The sequence below is a fragment of the Heloderma suspectum genome, chromosome 3 (assembly GCF_057233095.1).
Source record: "Heloderma suspectum isolate Gila_16-S chromosome 3, 16-S_ref, whole genome shotgun sequence".
Taxonomy (NCBI): Eukaryota; Metazoa; Chordata; class Lepidosauria; order Squamata; family Helodermatidae; genus Heloderma; species Heloderma suspectum.
Window position 1 is genome coordinate 4,419,814 of NC_139460.1, and position 14,329 is coordinate 4,434,142.

General features: G+C 51.6%; 1 protein-coding gene across 2 annotated transcripts in view; it reads right to left on the bottom strand.

The window, feature by feature from the left end:
- The window catches only part of ATG16L2 (autophagy related 16 like 2), a 65,749-nt gene that overhangs the window by 23,708 nt on the left and 27,712 nt on the right, over positions 1–14,329 (bottom strand). The window contains exons 2-7 of one of the 2 annotated variants that reach the window (XM_084842327.1): positions 14,206–14,299; positions 9,332–9,440; positions 8,200–8,273; positions 6,901–7,143; positions 3,381–3,446; positions 166–261 (exon numbers count right to left, since the gene is read on the bottom strand). In XM_084842327.1, coding sequence (XP_084698453.1) covers positions 166–261; positions 3,381–3,446; positions 6,901–7,143; positions 8,200–8,273; positions 9,332–9,440; positions 14,206–14,299 — 682 coding nt within the window. The remainder of the gene's footprint in view (positions 1–165; positions 262–3,380; positions 3,447–6,900; positions 7,144–8,199; positions 8,274–9,331; positions 9,441–14,205; positions 14,300–14,329) is intronic. The other variant, XM_084842326.1, reaches the window with a different exon arrangement.

Sequence of the window (14,329 nt, forward strand, 5' to 3'; positions counted from 1 at the left end):
GGAGGAGATGATGAAAGCACGAATGGGACATGGAAAGGGTGGGGCAGGGGTTGGCAAGGTCTGATGCGGGGGGAGTGGACTGCATCAGCAGATTATGAGGGTGCCCAGACAAGTCCAGTTCATGAGACTCAAAAATTTCTTCTCCTTCTAAAGTTAACAGCTTACCGAAAAGGTCTTCTCAGCAGCTTCTCACCATTCTCCCCCTCAGGAACATCCAGGTCAGCCACCTTCTGTTTGTCCACCTTCACTTCTTTTGGTTCTCTGATTTGGAGAAAACATGTTGCAACTCAGAAAGCGCAGCAGCGGGCCACCTTAAAAACCTCCCCACACAAAAATGTGTTTACATGAAATATTGGCCAAGCAGCCATTTATCCTTGCTCTTTCTTCATAGGCATGGTGGAGAATTCTGCCACGGATCTCGGTGAGGCCGAATGCCAGCGCATTTGGCCCCCCGAAATCTGTGGTGGAACGAAGCCCCCCCCCATGAAATGGGCCAGGAATGGAGCCTACCTTTGTCGGCCGTTCTGGTGCTCCCCGAATGGCGGCCGCGTCTTCAGCCGCAATTCGCATCTTTCGAATGGCTGTGATAGGCTATGTAAATACTTACGTAGCCTATCACGGCTAACGCAGGGACACCATTTACGTCCCTGCGGAGGCTGTGATAGGCTATGTAAATATTTACATAGCCTATCACGGCAAAAAAGGGAATGCAAATGGTGGCGGCTCTGGCAGCCGCCATTTGCATTCCCCTTTTCACCGTGATAGGCTACGTAAATATTTATGTAGCCTATCACAGCTAAAAAAGGGAATGCAAATGGCGGCTACCGTAGCCGTCGCCATTTCCGTTCCCTTTTCTTTTTTTGCCATGATAGGCTATGTAAATATTTACGAAGCCTATCACAGCTAAAGCGGGAACGCAAATGGCATAGGGGACGCCATTTGCGTCCCTGCTTTAGCCGTGATAGGCTACGTAAATATTTACGTAGCCTATCACGGGCTGGCGTAGGGACGCAAATGGCATCCCCTACACAGGACGCCATTTGCGTTCGCAGCAGCCCGGCAGCAGCTGGAGGCCCCGCTGCGGGTTGACCTGGCTGGCGGCTCTGCGGCCTGGCCGCAGAGCGGAGCCAGCCAGGCAGGATTCCGGGGGGAGGAATGGATTGCCTCCCCCCACCTGTGGAACCCGGCGGAGCCAAGTAAGTGGGGTTTCGTACACCCCTATTTCATGTTTCTGGGTAAAAGTTGCAGCTTTTCCCTGATTTCTTACTTCTCTTTGGTTTCAGCTGGTCATGAAATTACCTCTCTGGTTTGACCCTGTGTCAAGCAAATGATCAGTTGTGGAAAAATGTGAACCAAGAAGCCATCTGGCACTATCGCTTATTACTCTTCGGACAGAACCTTTTGAGGGGTGGATCCAGATATTGGAGCAAAGCCGTGCAGCTTCCAGGCATGTCCACAGGTGGCAGATGCATGAAGCAGCCGCCAGGAGAGGCCAGCCCTGGAGCAGTGTGGTGGGTCAGCGTGGTGCAGCGATCGGCGTGTTGGGCTGGGACTACAGACCCAGGTTCTAGTCCCCACTCAGCCATGCAGCTCACTAGGGGACTCTGGGCCAGTCACTGACTCTCACCCTAACCTACCTCACAGGGTTGTTGTGAGGATAAAATGGAGAGGAGGAGGATCATGTATGCTCCCTTGGGCTCCTTGGAGGAGAGGTGGGATATAAACGTAACAAATGCATAAATAAGCCAGCAGGGCCCTGGAATAAGCAACTGTGCACTGATGGCAGGGCCAGCATCAAGGGTAGGCATAGCTGGGTTTCTGCCAAGGGCCCACACCCCTGCAGGGGCCCACTGGCAAGAGCCCCTCCTCTTCACTGCTGCAAGCTGCTTGTCCAGCTGCCTCTCGCTCCGGCCCAGACAAGGGTGGTGGTGGGAAGGGGGAGCAGGAGGCGCCATGGCTGATGTGCCCCCAGCGCACTGCCTGCCAAGCAAGCGGTGCGGAGAGGGACAGCAGCTGGCGGTGATGGTGGCGAGAAGGTGGCTCACGGAGGGAGCGGCACACTGGGGCGCCTTGCCCAGCGGCCCTCCAAAGCCCGGAGCTGGCACTCGTCCCAGGAGCAATTCCAGAAAGGTTAACTGGGGCTTATAAAAAGGGCGGGGGATGGGAACAACTCCAGAAACAAAATCCAAAAGGAAAAGTCAAAGCTACGAGGTATGTTGAAAGTATATAATAAATTCACAGATAATACACAACCATGATAATAAGCAAAGTTGTTCACAATTGATATTCTGTGATAAACTGTGGGTGTTCTATAATTCCAATATATTTTATATCCTTGACCTGTCCTTTTCAATCTTTGAATTAGTTGGGCGACAGGGCTAGCTCGTGAAGCATCCACGTAGCCCACTGCTGATGCTGTCAACAACAAGTACAGCTACCATAAAGAAGATGGCTCCCCCCGCCCCCCATCAGACGCTGGTCCAGCCTGAGTCTCCGTATTGCTAACGGGGGCAGTGTGCGTGCACATCAGATTACAGCCAGGAATGGACAAATCAGTCCAGCGGTCCATCCCATTTTCACTTGTGTTCACCCATAAGACGGCTCCATCCCATTTCTGCATTAATTTGTCATTTTTTAAAAAATGTGAATTTTTTAAAATGTGTAATTTTTAAAAAATTGTGATTTTTGAAATACAAAAGAATTGCATTTAAATACATATTTAAATGCGTGTTTCTAAAAATGTGTTTTTAAATACATATTTATCTCAAAATCTGCATTTCTAAATATAGTTCGAAACAACTTTTTGAGCTAAGAACTGGGTCAGAACATTTGGGAAGTCCGAACTCCGGTAGATAGTGATCGTCTGATCCATACTATTCCGGGAGGTCTGGATCAGGTCAGTTTGAGTCAGAACTGATGAAGGTCTGATTCCACCGTCACCCCTGATGACTGGGGCAGGTCTCTGGATTGTAGCTTTCATCCAGCGAGCCACCACAAATCCATCAGGAGAGACAGGCAGCTGCCATCAGGGACATTTTAGGTCTTGGTAGAGGAGGCACACGCTCAGCCCTGAGCAACCTGAGCAGAATACTAGGCACACCGGCAGCGGCCTTGCTACTCCCCTGGGGTCCGTAATTAGCCAACAGCTAATCAAAGTATCAATTAACTCCGGCTCTTTTGCGGCTCCCTCTGCCCCAGCCAGACTCCCCAAGGGAATCGGGTTTACAGACAAACGCTTCTGTGGCAGGCCCAAGCGCCTGTTTCGGTTTGCCCTTCGCTCCTGCTCAAACAGGAGGAAAGGGCAGGGTGGGGTAGGGCAGGAAGGGGGAGGGCACACCCCTGCACCTCGCTGCGCTCTCAGGACTGCGCGCGTGACTTACACCTGAACACGAACCACTGTCTTGGTTGCGTTCTTCAGCTCCTTGGACAGCCTGGCTTGCTTTGCCCTACAAGGAGAGAGAAGAGCGTTGCGCAAGAGATTTCCCCGCCATTCATCCTGCTACAGCCCCACGTTGGGAAAGGGTCACGGCTCATTGGCAGAACAAAAGGCTTTGCAGACAAAAGGTCCTGGGTTTGATCCCCAGCATCCTCAGGTGGGGCTGGAAAGACCCCTGCCTCAAACCCTGGAGAGCCATTGCTGCCAGTGTAGACCAGGGATACGCAACATGATGCATGTGGGCACCACTGCACCCATGGACACCGGCCTCTGCACCCGAGACAACCCATGATTATTTAACGAAACGAAATTCTGGGTGGTCAGAAGTGCTGGCCTCCAGCTGTCCGCTTTGATCTTTATTGCCTGGAATGCCTTTGGTCCCCAGGTAGACCCAGAGACATTCTATAGTTTTTATAATTGCAACCTGCCCTGAAAATTATTGGAATTATAATGGAGGATACATACATATTCGGAATTAAGATTGCTGGGAGAATTATCAACAACCTCCGATATGCAGACGATACCCCTAATGGCAGAAAGCGAAGAGGATCTCAAGAGCCTCTTGTTGAGGGTGAAAGAGGAGAGTGCAAAAGCTGGTTTGAAACTCAACATTAAAAAAACGAAGATCATGTCATCTGGCCCTATCACTTCCTGGCATATAGAAGGGGAAGAAATGGAAGCAGTGACAGATTTTACTTTCTTGGGCTCCAAGATCACCACAGATGGTGACTGTAGCCATGAAATTAAAAGACGCTTGCTCCTTGGGAGGAAAGCTATGGCCAACCTAGACAGCATAGTAAGAAGCAGAGACATCACCTTGCCGACAAAGGTCCGTCTAATCAAAGCTATGGTTTTCCCAGTAGTAATGTATGGCTGTGAGAGCTGGACTATAAGGAAGGCTGAGCGCCGAAGAATTGATGCTTTCGAACTGTGGTGCTGGAGAAGACTCTTACGAGTCCCCTGGACTGCAAGGAGGTCAAATCAGTCCATCCTAAAGGAAATCAACCCTGACTGCTCATTGGAAGGACAGATACTGAAGCTGAAGCTCCAATATTTTGGCCACCTAATGCGAAGAGAAAACTCCCTGGAAAAGACCCTGATGCTGGGAAAGACTGAAGGCAAAAGGAGAAGGGGACGGCAGAGGATGAGATGGCTAGATAGCATCACGGATGCAACGAATATGAACTTGAGCACGCTCCGGGAGAGAGCGCAGGACAGGAAGGCCTGGCGTGCTATGGTCCATGGGGTCACGAAGAGTCGGACACGACTGAACGACTGAACAACATACATACATACATACATACATTTAAAAAACACTTTTTAAAAATTTAAAAAGTGCTCACACTAGCATGTAAATTAAAAACAGTTCGCCCAGATGAAAGTAGAGCAAACCAGCAGAAATCAAGCAGTGATTATCAGAACCCAATTTTAACAGGCTCATCAATAATCTGATGGGATATAGTGAAGGGGAATAGGAAAGTCTTCTTTAGCAGCCCCCTAAAACTCATCAGAGCAGTAGCCAGGTGGGTCTCCCAGGGCACTGCCTCCTGTAACCCTCGAAATAGAAGGATGGCCCCTGTTGTGGGTACCCTGCCAGGTGCTGGGGAGTTGGCATCCATGGGGGTCACAGGGCCTTCTTGAAGGGGGTACCTTGTTCATGAGACGCTCCCCCCACCTGCATAGTAATTCCACTCCTGATTTTTCAAAAGCAGACTAAGGCCGTTCTGTTTTGATGGGCTGTTGGGGAGCAATTCTCCTCTCCATATGGTGCTTTTCCTCCCTTTTGTCTGGAGCAGGACTGGCCAACTCGAGAACCACCCCCATCCTCCAGACACTCATCCGGGGGGACTAGGGTATTTTGCTGTACAATCCAATCCCCAATGCAGCAGAGTTCAGCCTCTTTCAGACTGAGGGCCAAATGTCATTTTGGAGATCTTCGGTGTGTGTGTGTGTGTGTGTGTGTGTCAGGGTGGGGCCAAAGCGGCCAAAGGAAAAGGGGGCCGGCCCAAATACAAACAACACCAGCACATTTTAGCTTGAAGCTCCCACGATCTGTCACGAAGCCTTAGGAGAGGCATGTCAACTTTCTGAGTGGGGGAAAACATGTCCAAAACCTGGGAAAGCCCCAGACAATCGGTGAGCAGGGGAAAGGGGGCATGGCCAACTGGAGAGCCCCAGAGGGATGGATTTGGCCCCCAGGGCTGAGATTCTGCACCCTCCTGTCCTAGTAAGTGATCAGGCTCTAGGATAATGTTGGCATCATCTCAGCTCTCTGGGCTTCACAGCTATGGAGTGCCTGTGCTCAGGCATGGCTGGGGGATCCTTACAAAACCCAAACAGAAATGTGCCCTGGAAGTGCGTACTCTTGCCGAAGCACGCAAGAAGAGCCCGGCCGCTGGACCAGGCGAGGAACCATCAGGTCCACTATCCTGCTTGCCCCAGTGGCGGACCAGATGCCCCCGGGATGCCCCCAAGCGGCAGAAGAGCATTGCCATGTGTTCTCCAGCATCTTGTGTTCTGAGACGTACCGCTCTTGGCCACGGAGGCCCATTTCTCCACCAGGACTCACAGCTCTCGGCAGACCTCTCCTCCTCCATGGCTTTCCTGTTCCTCTTTTACAGCCACATCTTGTGGCAGTGAGTTCCGTATGTCAAGGGTGCCTCGTATGAAGAGGGACTTTTCATGCTCTTCTAATTCTACGGCCCATCAATTTTAGGGGGTTGCACTAATCCCACCCCTCCCCTGCTGCCACCAGAAGTGGCTGCCACCACAAAAATTCCAGCTGTCTGGTGGGCCCCATTCTACAAAGAGACAGAGCGTGCGAGGGAAGCCACCCCCATGCACCCTGTTTCTCTGTAGGGACATCTATTCTGCTGGGAAATGGCACACAGAATCACACTCCTGACAGCCTACCCAACAACTTCTCGGTGGGCTGTTCTGAGCCCATTTCTGCTGGGAGACCATGGGCATGCTCCACGCATGCCTCGTTTCCTGGCAGGATCACTGGGATTTCAGGGGTGGCTGTGGCGATGGCGAGGGTTGGGAGCGGAGGGGGGCAGGGGCAGCACGAGCAGCCACAGAAGGCTGTGTGTCGGCCGCCTGTTCTAGTATTATGAATAAGAAAGGGAGAAAGCACATTTCCCCCCACCCTTCCGCCACACATTTTGGAACAGGGCAGGCTAGGGCCCCACCCACGCTGCTCCACGTTCATTTGCATTTCTAGCTGCAAGAGGGATTTCCCTTCTTGGCCTTGTCTGGCTTGATACATAAAGGCCATTCTCACAGGCAGCTGGCAGGATCACCGCCGCCCACGCCTCTCGGCCATTTCAGGCTCTCCATCCACACAGCGTCCACTCGCATGACATGGCCTCGAAACTCCGCGAGGTTCCCGCCTTCCCCCACACGCCCCGCGAGCCCCCGTGCTCTGGCCCGGGCCCCCGCTCTGCGCTCAGCAGGCGACCCACCGCTCGATCCTCTTGTTCTCGAGCTCGGCAGCCTCCGCCTTCTGTTGCATGAGGCGCTTGAGCAGCTCCAGGCCTCTCTCCGCCTCCCAGCGGAATTCCCCGTCTCGGTGGTGACAATGCTCACGCAAAGCATCGTACGCTGCCTTCAAGGTGGCGTTCTTGTGGTTCAGCTCCTCCACCTGGCCCTGCAGCCCACGCTGTTTGGCCTCCAGATCAGAGAGCTGCCCACTCAGGGAAGCCAACCTGAAGAAGATCACGCCAAGGGATTAATCTCCCCCAGCCATCATTTCTTTCAAACAGGCACGTCTTTCATCAACAGTGCTGACGAGCACCACCTCCTGGGGCTTGGAACATGCACTGCGGGGATTCTTGCCTTGGGATCTAGGGTTGTCAGAGACCCCAGGGCCAGGGACTCAAGAGCCGAGCCTGGCTGGCAGGTGCGGGAGGGAGCACAGCGGAGGCAGAGGGCGGCACTTGGCCAGTCAGGGGAAGGACCTGTGTGCCTGAGGGGAAGAGCCTGATGGACGTGGATGGAGGGGTGAACAGCAATCCTGGCTCTTCATCCTGATAATTTTATTCCTTTTCCCCAGGATCCCCATGGAGGAGGCTAAACTCCCGACATTGTAGGTCAAACCTGAGACCTGGTCACCCCTGGTTCCAGCCACTTCACTCTGCACCTCAGTCTCTAGCACACGGCTGCGCGACCTTTTTGGGCCATGGGCCTACTGGTCTTTTCATTGGGCCCGAGGGCACCTCTGCCCCATAGTCTTTTAGGCCTGTGCACGTTTACTTTCACAACTCCGTCTTTTCTTGCCACCCTCCTGTTGGGATCCTGCCTTTCGCTGCCCTGCCCCCTTGCTGGCATTCTGGCTAGCAGCCATCCAGAGGGACGGCGCTGATGACCGACTTTCTGCCACGGGGAGGCACCACCACTGCAGAGGGCGATACTGAAGCCGCCACTGGCTCAGCAGGAGTCAGGTGACACCAGGGACTAATAAGGTTCCACCGGGTCGTATAAAGCTGCTGACTCCGGCTTGGCTCTGAGCAACATGCTGCTGCAGCACAAACTGAGCTCCTGGACGGCTCATCCCCAGCTGGTTCTGGGCTGACGCTCAGAGCGCCAGCTGGTGCGACTCACAGTTATCATCAGGCCTGGAAGGCTTAGCTCCGAAATGACAGTGTCCGCCCTAGACCTGCGTGTAAGATTACTAGCCTTGCCCCCCCCCCCCCCCCGCTAAAGAAAAGGGAACAATGGAAAGCCGTTGTGCAGCAAAGCCAGCTGCACAGAGGCACTTTTACCGGCCCCTCTGCTCCTCCAGCATGGCGTCCTTAGCTTCAAGCAGCGTGTTCCATTCATATATCCTGCACGCCAGCTGCAAAGAACAGAGAGAGGTTCCCTGCTCATGTTGTGCACAGCTTATTTTGGGCCAGCCCTGACACACCCACACCCTTACTATATGCACACTCACACACCAGCCTTCCCCCACCTGGTGCCCTCCAGATATTCTGGGCTCCAACTCCCAGCTCACAGCCACCACTACATCTTGTGACAGCGAATCCCGTAAGCTGTGTGAAGAAAGCCAGCTTTTGGACTTTTCCTAAATCTACTGCCACTCAATTTCATTCGATGCCCCCACATTCCAGTACTGTGAGAGCAGGAGAATCATAGAACAGTAAGGTTGGAAGGGGCCTACAAGGCCATCGAGTCCAACCCCCTGCTCAATGCAGGAATCCAAGTCAGAGCATCCCTGACAGATGGCTGCCCAGCCTCGTCTTGAATGCCTCCAGTTTGGGAGAGCCCACCACCTCCCCAGGTAATTGGTTCCATTGTCATATTGCTCTAACAGCCAGGAAGTTTCTCCTGATGTTCATCTGGAATCTGGCTTCCTGCAACTTGAGCCCACTATTCCGTGTCCTGCACTGTGGGAGGATCAAGAAGAGATCCTGGCCTTCTTCTCTGTGACAACCTTTCAAGTCCTTGAAGAGCGCTATCCTATCTCCCCCCAGTCTTCTCTTCTCAAGGCTAAACATGCCCAGTTCTTTCAGTCTCTCTTCATAGGGCTCCTCTTCAAGGAAAAACATCTCCCTGCTGACTTTCTCTGCACCAGGCATAATTAGATAAATGTCTACCTTGTTCCTCCACTTCCTTGCCTTTGTTCTAACCAAACACTTTCTGGGAGGTGTTCCAAGCTCCAGAATAATTGTGGTTGCTGTTTCCTGTACTTGATCCTAGCATGACAGCTCAAGATCTCTTAGGGTGCCATCCTATGCATGTTGAGACTGAAAAAAGTCCCACATGGCTGGCTGGGGCATGCTGGGAGTTGGGAGGACTTTTTCCTGTCTAAATGTGCATAGGACTGTGTCCTTCGGTTCCTGACCATGGGTGAGGTTTCTCCCCAGATTCCCAGGCCCTGTCCCAAAAGAGGTTTACCTCATTGATGCTCTCCGGTTGTAGCATAATGTCCTCAGGATTCTTCACCAGCCTGTGTGCCAAATCCAAGACTGCATCAAACACACAGTCAGAGGACTCCTGTGTGGGCCTGCAAGAAAATCAGCAAATTCAGATGAGAAATCAGAAGACTTCAGAATGATAACAACATTGCAGTTCTAGTTTAGGGCACGCATGAAACCAATCATGGTCTGGTGCTAAATCCACCTTTGTTTCCATGGGAAATCCAGCTATACTTCTGAGTAAAGCTACAATATCTATATTTTCTTAGAAGCTGGTGTTGTTGAACAAAGACGTACTTCCAAATAAGACCGGGATGTGACAGACTCAAGCGCCTCCTCTGGAATTTGGAATAACGATCAAAGCCATCCACCTTGACACAGACAACTGGCTAAAGGCATCCTGACCCAGGGCAGAATTTTTCATACTCTTTTTCAAGGAAAGGAGATGAACTAAGCATTCCTAGGCATGAGATGCCAGTGCAGACTGGAAGCAGCTGCACCATGCGGACAAACAGATGCAACACAGGTCCCATACGAGAAAACCCATTCTGGGTCTCTGGAGTGGGAGCAGTGCAGCACATGGATCATCTAAACAAACCAACCCTGCAATTATTCTAGGGCCGGCAGATATTACCCTTAGCTAAGGATGTGTGTGGGCTGGGGGTGGGGGCAGTTCCCCTCTTCATTATTGTCCCAGGGGAGCACTCTGCATTCTGCTCTGCCATCTCCACTTCTAAAACTGACTTCAGAATTGCCATAGGTGTAGTTTTCTACAATTTGCAGCTTATTCTTAACAGGTTGGCACTGCACATGACTGCACATGCACACTGATTAAATCACAGCATGGAAAGGAATTTTGATGCCGTTTTCTGAATAAAGTCCAGAAACGGAAAAATAAAAGGAGGACGGGTTGCTGACAGAGGGGGGTGCTGCTATGGAAAAAGGACTGGTTGTCTGAAATCCCAACACCTGGGGAGAAACGCTGAGGGGGTCAGCTCGCTCACAAAGCTGGACGATGCCCCTGCCCTGTTTCTGCACATCCAAGAAGATAGCCAAACAGGTTTATGGAGCCCCTGCTGGGCCGCCGTACGTGGTTGCCAGGCTGCGTTCAGCTTGCTGGTTCACAAATGGCGCAGCCCTTTCTACGGAATACGGATGCCAAAATGCTACCCCCCCCCCCCCGGTATCAGATTTGGTGTAGAATTAGTTACCCCCGGCCTCCCCCACAGCATTATGAGGATCTCTGGGAAGTGCGGTTCTGTGAATGGCCACATCAGCCACTGGGCACGGTGGGGCGGGGGAAGCACTGCTGCCCCAGCCTCATGGGTGCGGCCAGCACTGGCTCCCTTGGGAAGGTGTGCGACCCAGCGGCTGGGCACGGCCACGGAATAGAGAACAGGGCCACCAGCGTGGACCGCGCAAAATCACGTGAAGTGCAAGTGTACGTGTTATTGCCAGGCCAGGAAGCAGCACCTGCTGTAATAATCCAGGGGAGGGGCAGGAGGAAGAGTCCCGCATGAAACCAGCTCACACCGTGATGCACGTGTGATGTATTTTCCACAAGTCTTCCCCTAGTCTAGAATTGGCTGTTTGGGCCAAAATCCAGATCCCTGAGCTGCCCGCCCTCGTCCAGGCAGGCCATGTCACACCACCGTTTTTAACTCCTGGGGTGAGCTGGTTCCTATTCATGCAGGTCATTTTATTCATTCCAGTAGTATCAGGGCTAGACACTTGGACATGTTCCCAGGCCATTTCTGGGTCCCCTGGAAGAGGAGGGATGGATGTCCAGTGGCAACAGTGACACATTCCCTCCCCTCCACTGAGAGCAGGGCAATGGCAAGTGGAGAGCTAGCAAAGGCAGGGACACGAGCCCAGACGTCTGTCTGGTGCACCAATCAGCCCTTTGCCAGGGTCCGAGGAGTGCTAGGGAGGGCGCCTCAGGCCAAATGATGGCTCCCAGTGAGATGCTGAATGGAAGCAACCCCCCCCACACACACACTGTATTTATACCACATACACTGGTCTGATACCAGATTCACTATCTTCCCCTGAAAAATCCTGGGACACATAGCTTGGCGAGGGTGCTGAGAGGTCTGCTAGATTCTTAGCCCCCTTCACAGAAATATTACTCCCAGGAGGAATCACCTAGGAGGTGGGAAGCCAATTTAAATCTGTAGCCTGAATCCTCTTTGGGAATGTTAATTGGGCACATCTGGCACACAAGGGCAGCCCTCCTTGCAGGAGCAGGCCAAAGGCCCATTGAGGGCAGTATCCAGCAGCCATCCAAATGATTAAGCCCACAAGCAGGGCCTGAAGGCAACAACTTTCGCTCTTCCCTCCCACATCCCCTGACCACAGCAATGACATTGCTACAGAGCTACATTGCCTCTAAAAACACAGGCTCCATTTAGTTGCCATGCCTAACAGGCTAATTTTCCATGCATTCATCTATGCATCTACCATCTGTGTGAATTCCACAATTCTGTAAATATCATTTTTTGTTGCTGTTTTACTTAAATGTGTATGTGTGTGTATATATATGTATGTGTATATGTATACGAATATACACACACACACACACAATTCAAGTTTTTATTTTTTATAAACCACCGGGAGAAGGTATAAAATATTTCAAAAAACCAATCAGTCAATCATTCATGCACAGAATTCAACTTCTTGAGAATCTCATTTTTTCAAAAATGTGAGCCTGCAAAACTAGTGCCCATCACTACGTCTTGTGGCAGTGAATTCTGTATGGCAATTGTGCATTGTATGAAGGCTGACATGGCTACTAATCCTGATGGAAGAATGCCACCTTCAGCATCAGAGGCAGCGTGCCCATGAACAGCTGCTGGGGAACATGAGTGGGAGGTCTGCCAGCTGTCGCAGTCACGTCCTGCTGGTGGGCTTCCCATCGGGGCATCTGGCTGGCCACCGTGGGGAAGAAAACGCTGGACTAGATAAGCCTTTGGGCTGATCCAGCATGGCTCTTCTTAGGTTCTTATACTTCCTTTTGTCTGTCTTGAATCTGCCACCAATCAATGTTCATAGAATCATAGAATAGCAGGGTTGGAAGGGGCCTACAAGGCCATCGAGTCCAACCTCCTGCTCAATGCAGGAATCCAAGTCAGAGCATCCCTGACAGGTGGCTGTCCAGCCTCGTCTTGAAGGCCTCCAGTGTGGGAGAGCCCACCACCTCCCCAGGTAATTGGTTCCATTGTCGTATTGCTCTAACAGTGAGGAAGTTTTTCCTGATGTTCAGCCGGAATCTGGCTTCCTCTCACTTCAGGCCATTATTCCATGTCCTGCACTCTGGGATGATCGAGAAGAGATGCTGGCCTTCCTCTCTGTGACAGCCTTTCAAGTACTTGAAGAGCGCTATCATAGCTCCCCTTAGTCTTCTCTTCTCTTCTCAAGGCTAAACATGCCCAGTTCTTTCAGTCTCTCCTCATAGGGCTTTGTTTCCAGTCCCCTGATCATCTTTGTTGCCCTCCTCTGAACCCTCTCCAACTTGTCTGCATCCTTCTGAAAGTGTGGCGCCCAGAACTGGACACAGTACTCCAGATGAGGCCTAACCAGTGCTGAGTAGAGGGGAACTAGTACTTCCCAGGATTTGGAAGCCTTGCTTCTATTAATGCAGCCCAAAAGAGCATTTGCCTTTTTTGCAGCCACATCACATTGTTGGCTCATATTCAGCTTGTGATCGACAACAATTCCAAGATCCTTCTCGCTTGTAGTGTGGTTGAGCCAGGTATCCCCCATCTTGTAACTGTGCCTTTGGTTTCTTTTTCCTAGGTGCAGAACTTGGCATTTATCCCTATTAAATGTCATTCTGCTGTTTTCTGCCCAGCGCTCCAGTCTATCCAGCTCACTTTGAATTCTGTTTCTGTCTTCCAAAGTATTCGCTATCCCGCCCAATTTTGTGTCATCTGCAAATCTGATCAGCATTCCCTGCACCTCCTCCTCCAAGTCATTCATAAAAATGTTACTGATTCAATTCTAGTATTATACAAGAGAGAAAGGGTGCTTCTGGATGGAAGGCTCCCAGCACTACCAACGCAAAGACCGTGGACAGCCATTCTGACTTTTCTTTCTGACCCAATTACCTGCACTAAGAAAAAAGACAGAAAGCACAGTGGGAATACACAGGAGGGTTACTAGATGAAGACAACAACGTCTCTGGACACCCTGTAAAATTCCATGAATGGGGCAAGGCAAGGGCACCATAAAAGCCTCGTCACAAGGCCTCCCACGTTCTCTTGACCCACTTTTGCCATTCTGTGGTGGGCGGTGGCAGCCCCCCCCCCCCCGGTGGGCCTCATAAGTCTCACTCTGTCTTAAACCTTATTGAGGTCCTTCTTCATTGCTGCATGAATTGGGAGAGTGGAAAACACCCACCTTTTCACCCCCCTGACTGGCAGCGTAAAAGTTTGGTTCACATGCGCGCCTTGTCTGCCCTGAACGGATTCTGAATGCACACCTTTAGAAAAGATGACACCAGCACGGCTGAGGTCACTGACTCAGCGCTGGCGCACAGGCAAGAGTCATTCTCCCTTCTTGGGAGCTGCTGGCTTTCATTTCGCTTCTGCTTGGGAGGAAGTCAGAGCTGGACGCCATGCAGGAGCTGCGTTACTGGAAGAAAGCTCCACTTGTAAGCCCCTAGGCACAGCTGCGGCTATTCAGAGGGTTTTGGTACTGTGAAGTACCAGGGCACGTCGCTTGGGTGCTCGTTAATTTCAAGTCCCAAGCAAAATTACTGTGCAGCCATTGTGGAAAAGGGGAAGATGCTTCTGTGGTTTTGCTGTCAGGCACCCTGGAGCACCTAAGCAGGGCGGAGATCTGATGTGCTGGTACCTGGGAGCAGGAAGTCCCATCAGGCTATCCAAAGACTTGGTTTGTAGCTGTGCAATGAAATTGTCCAAGCTGGATTTTTCAAGGAGCTTGTTATCTACAAGAAAGGAGGAAGAAGAAAGGCTAT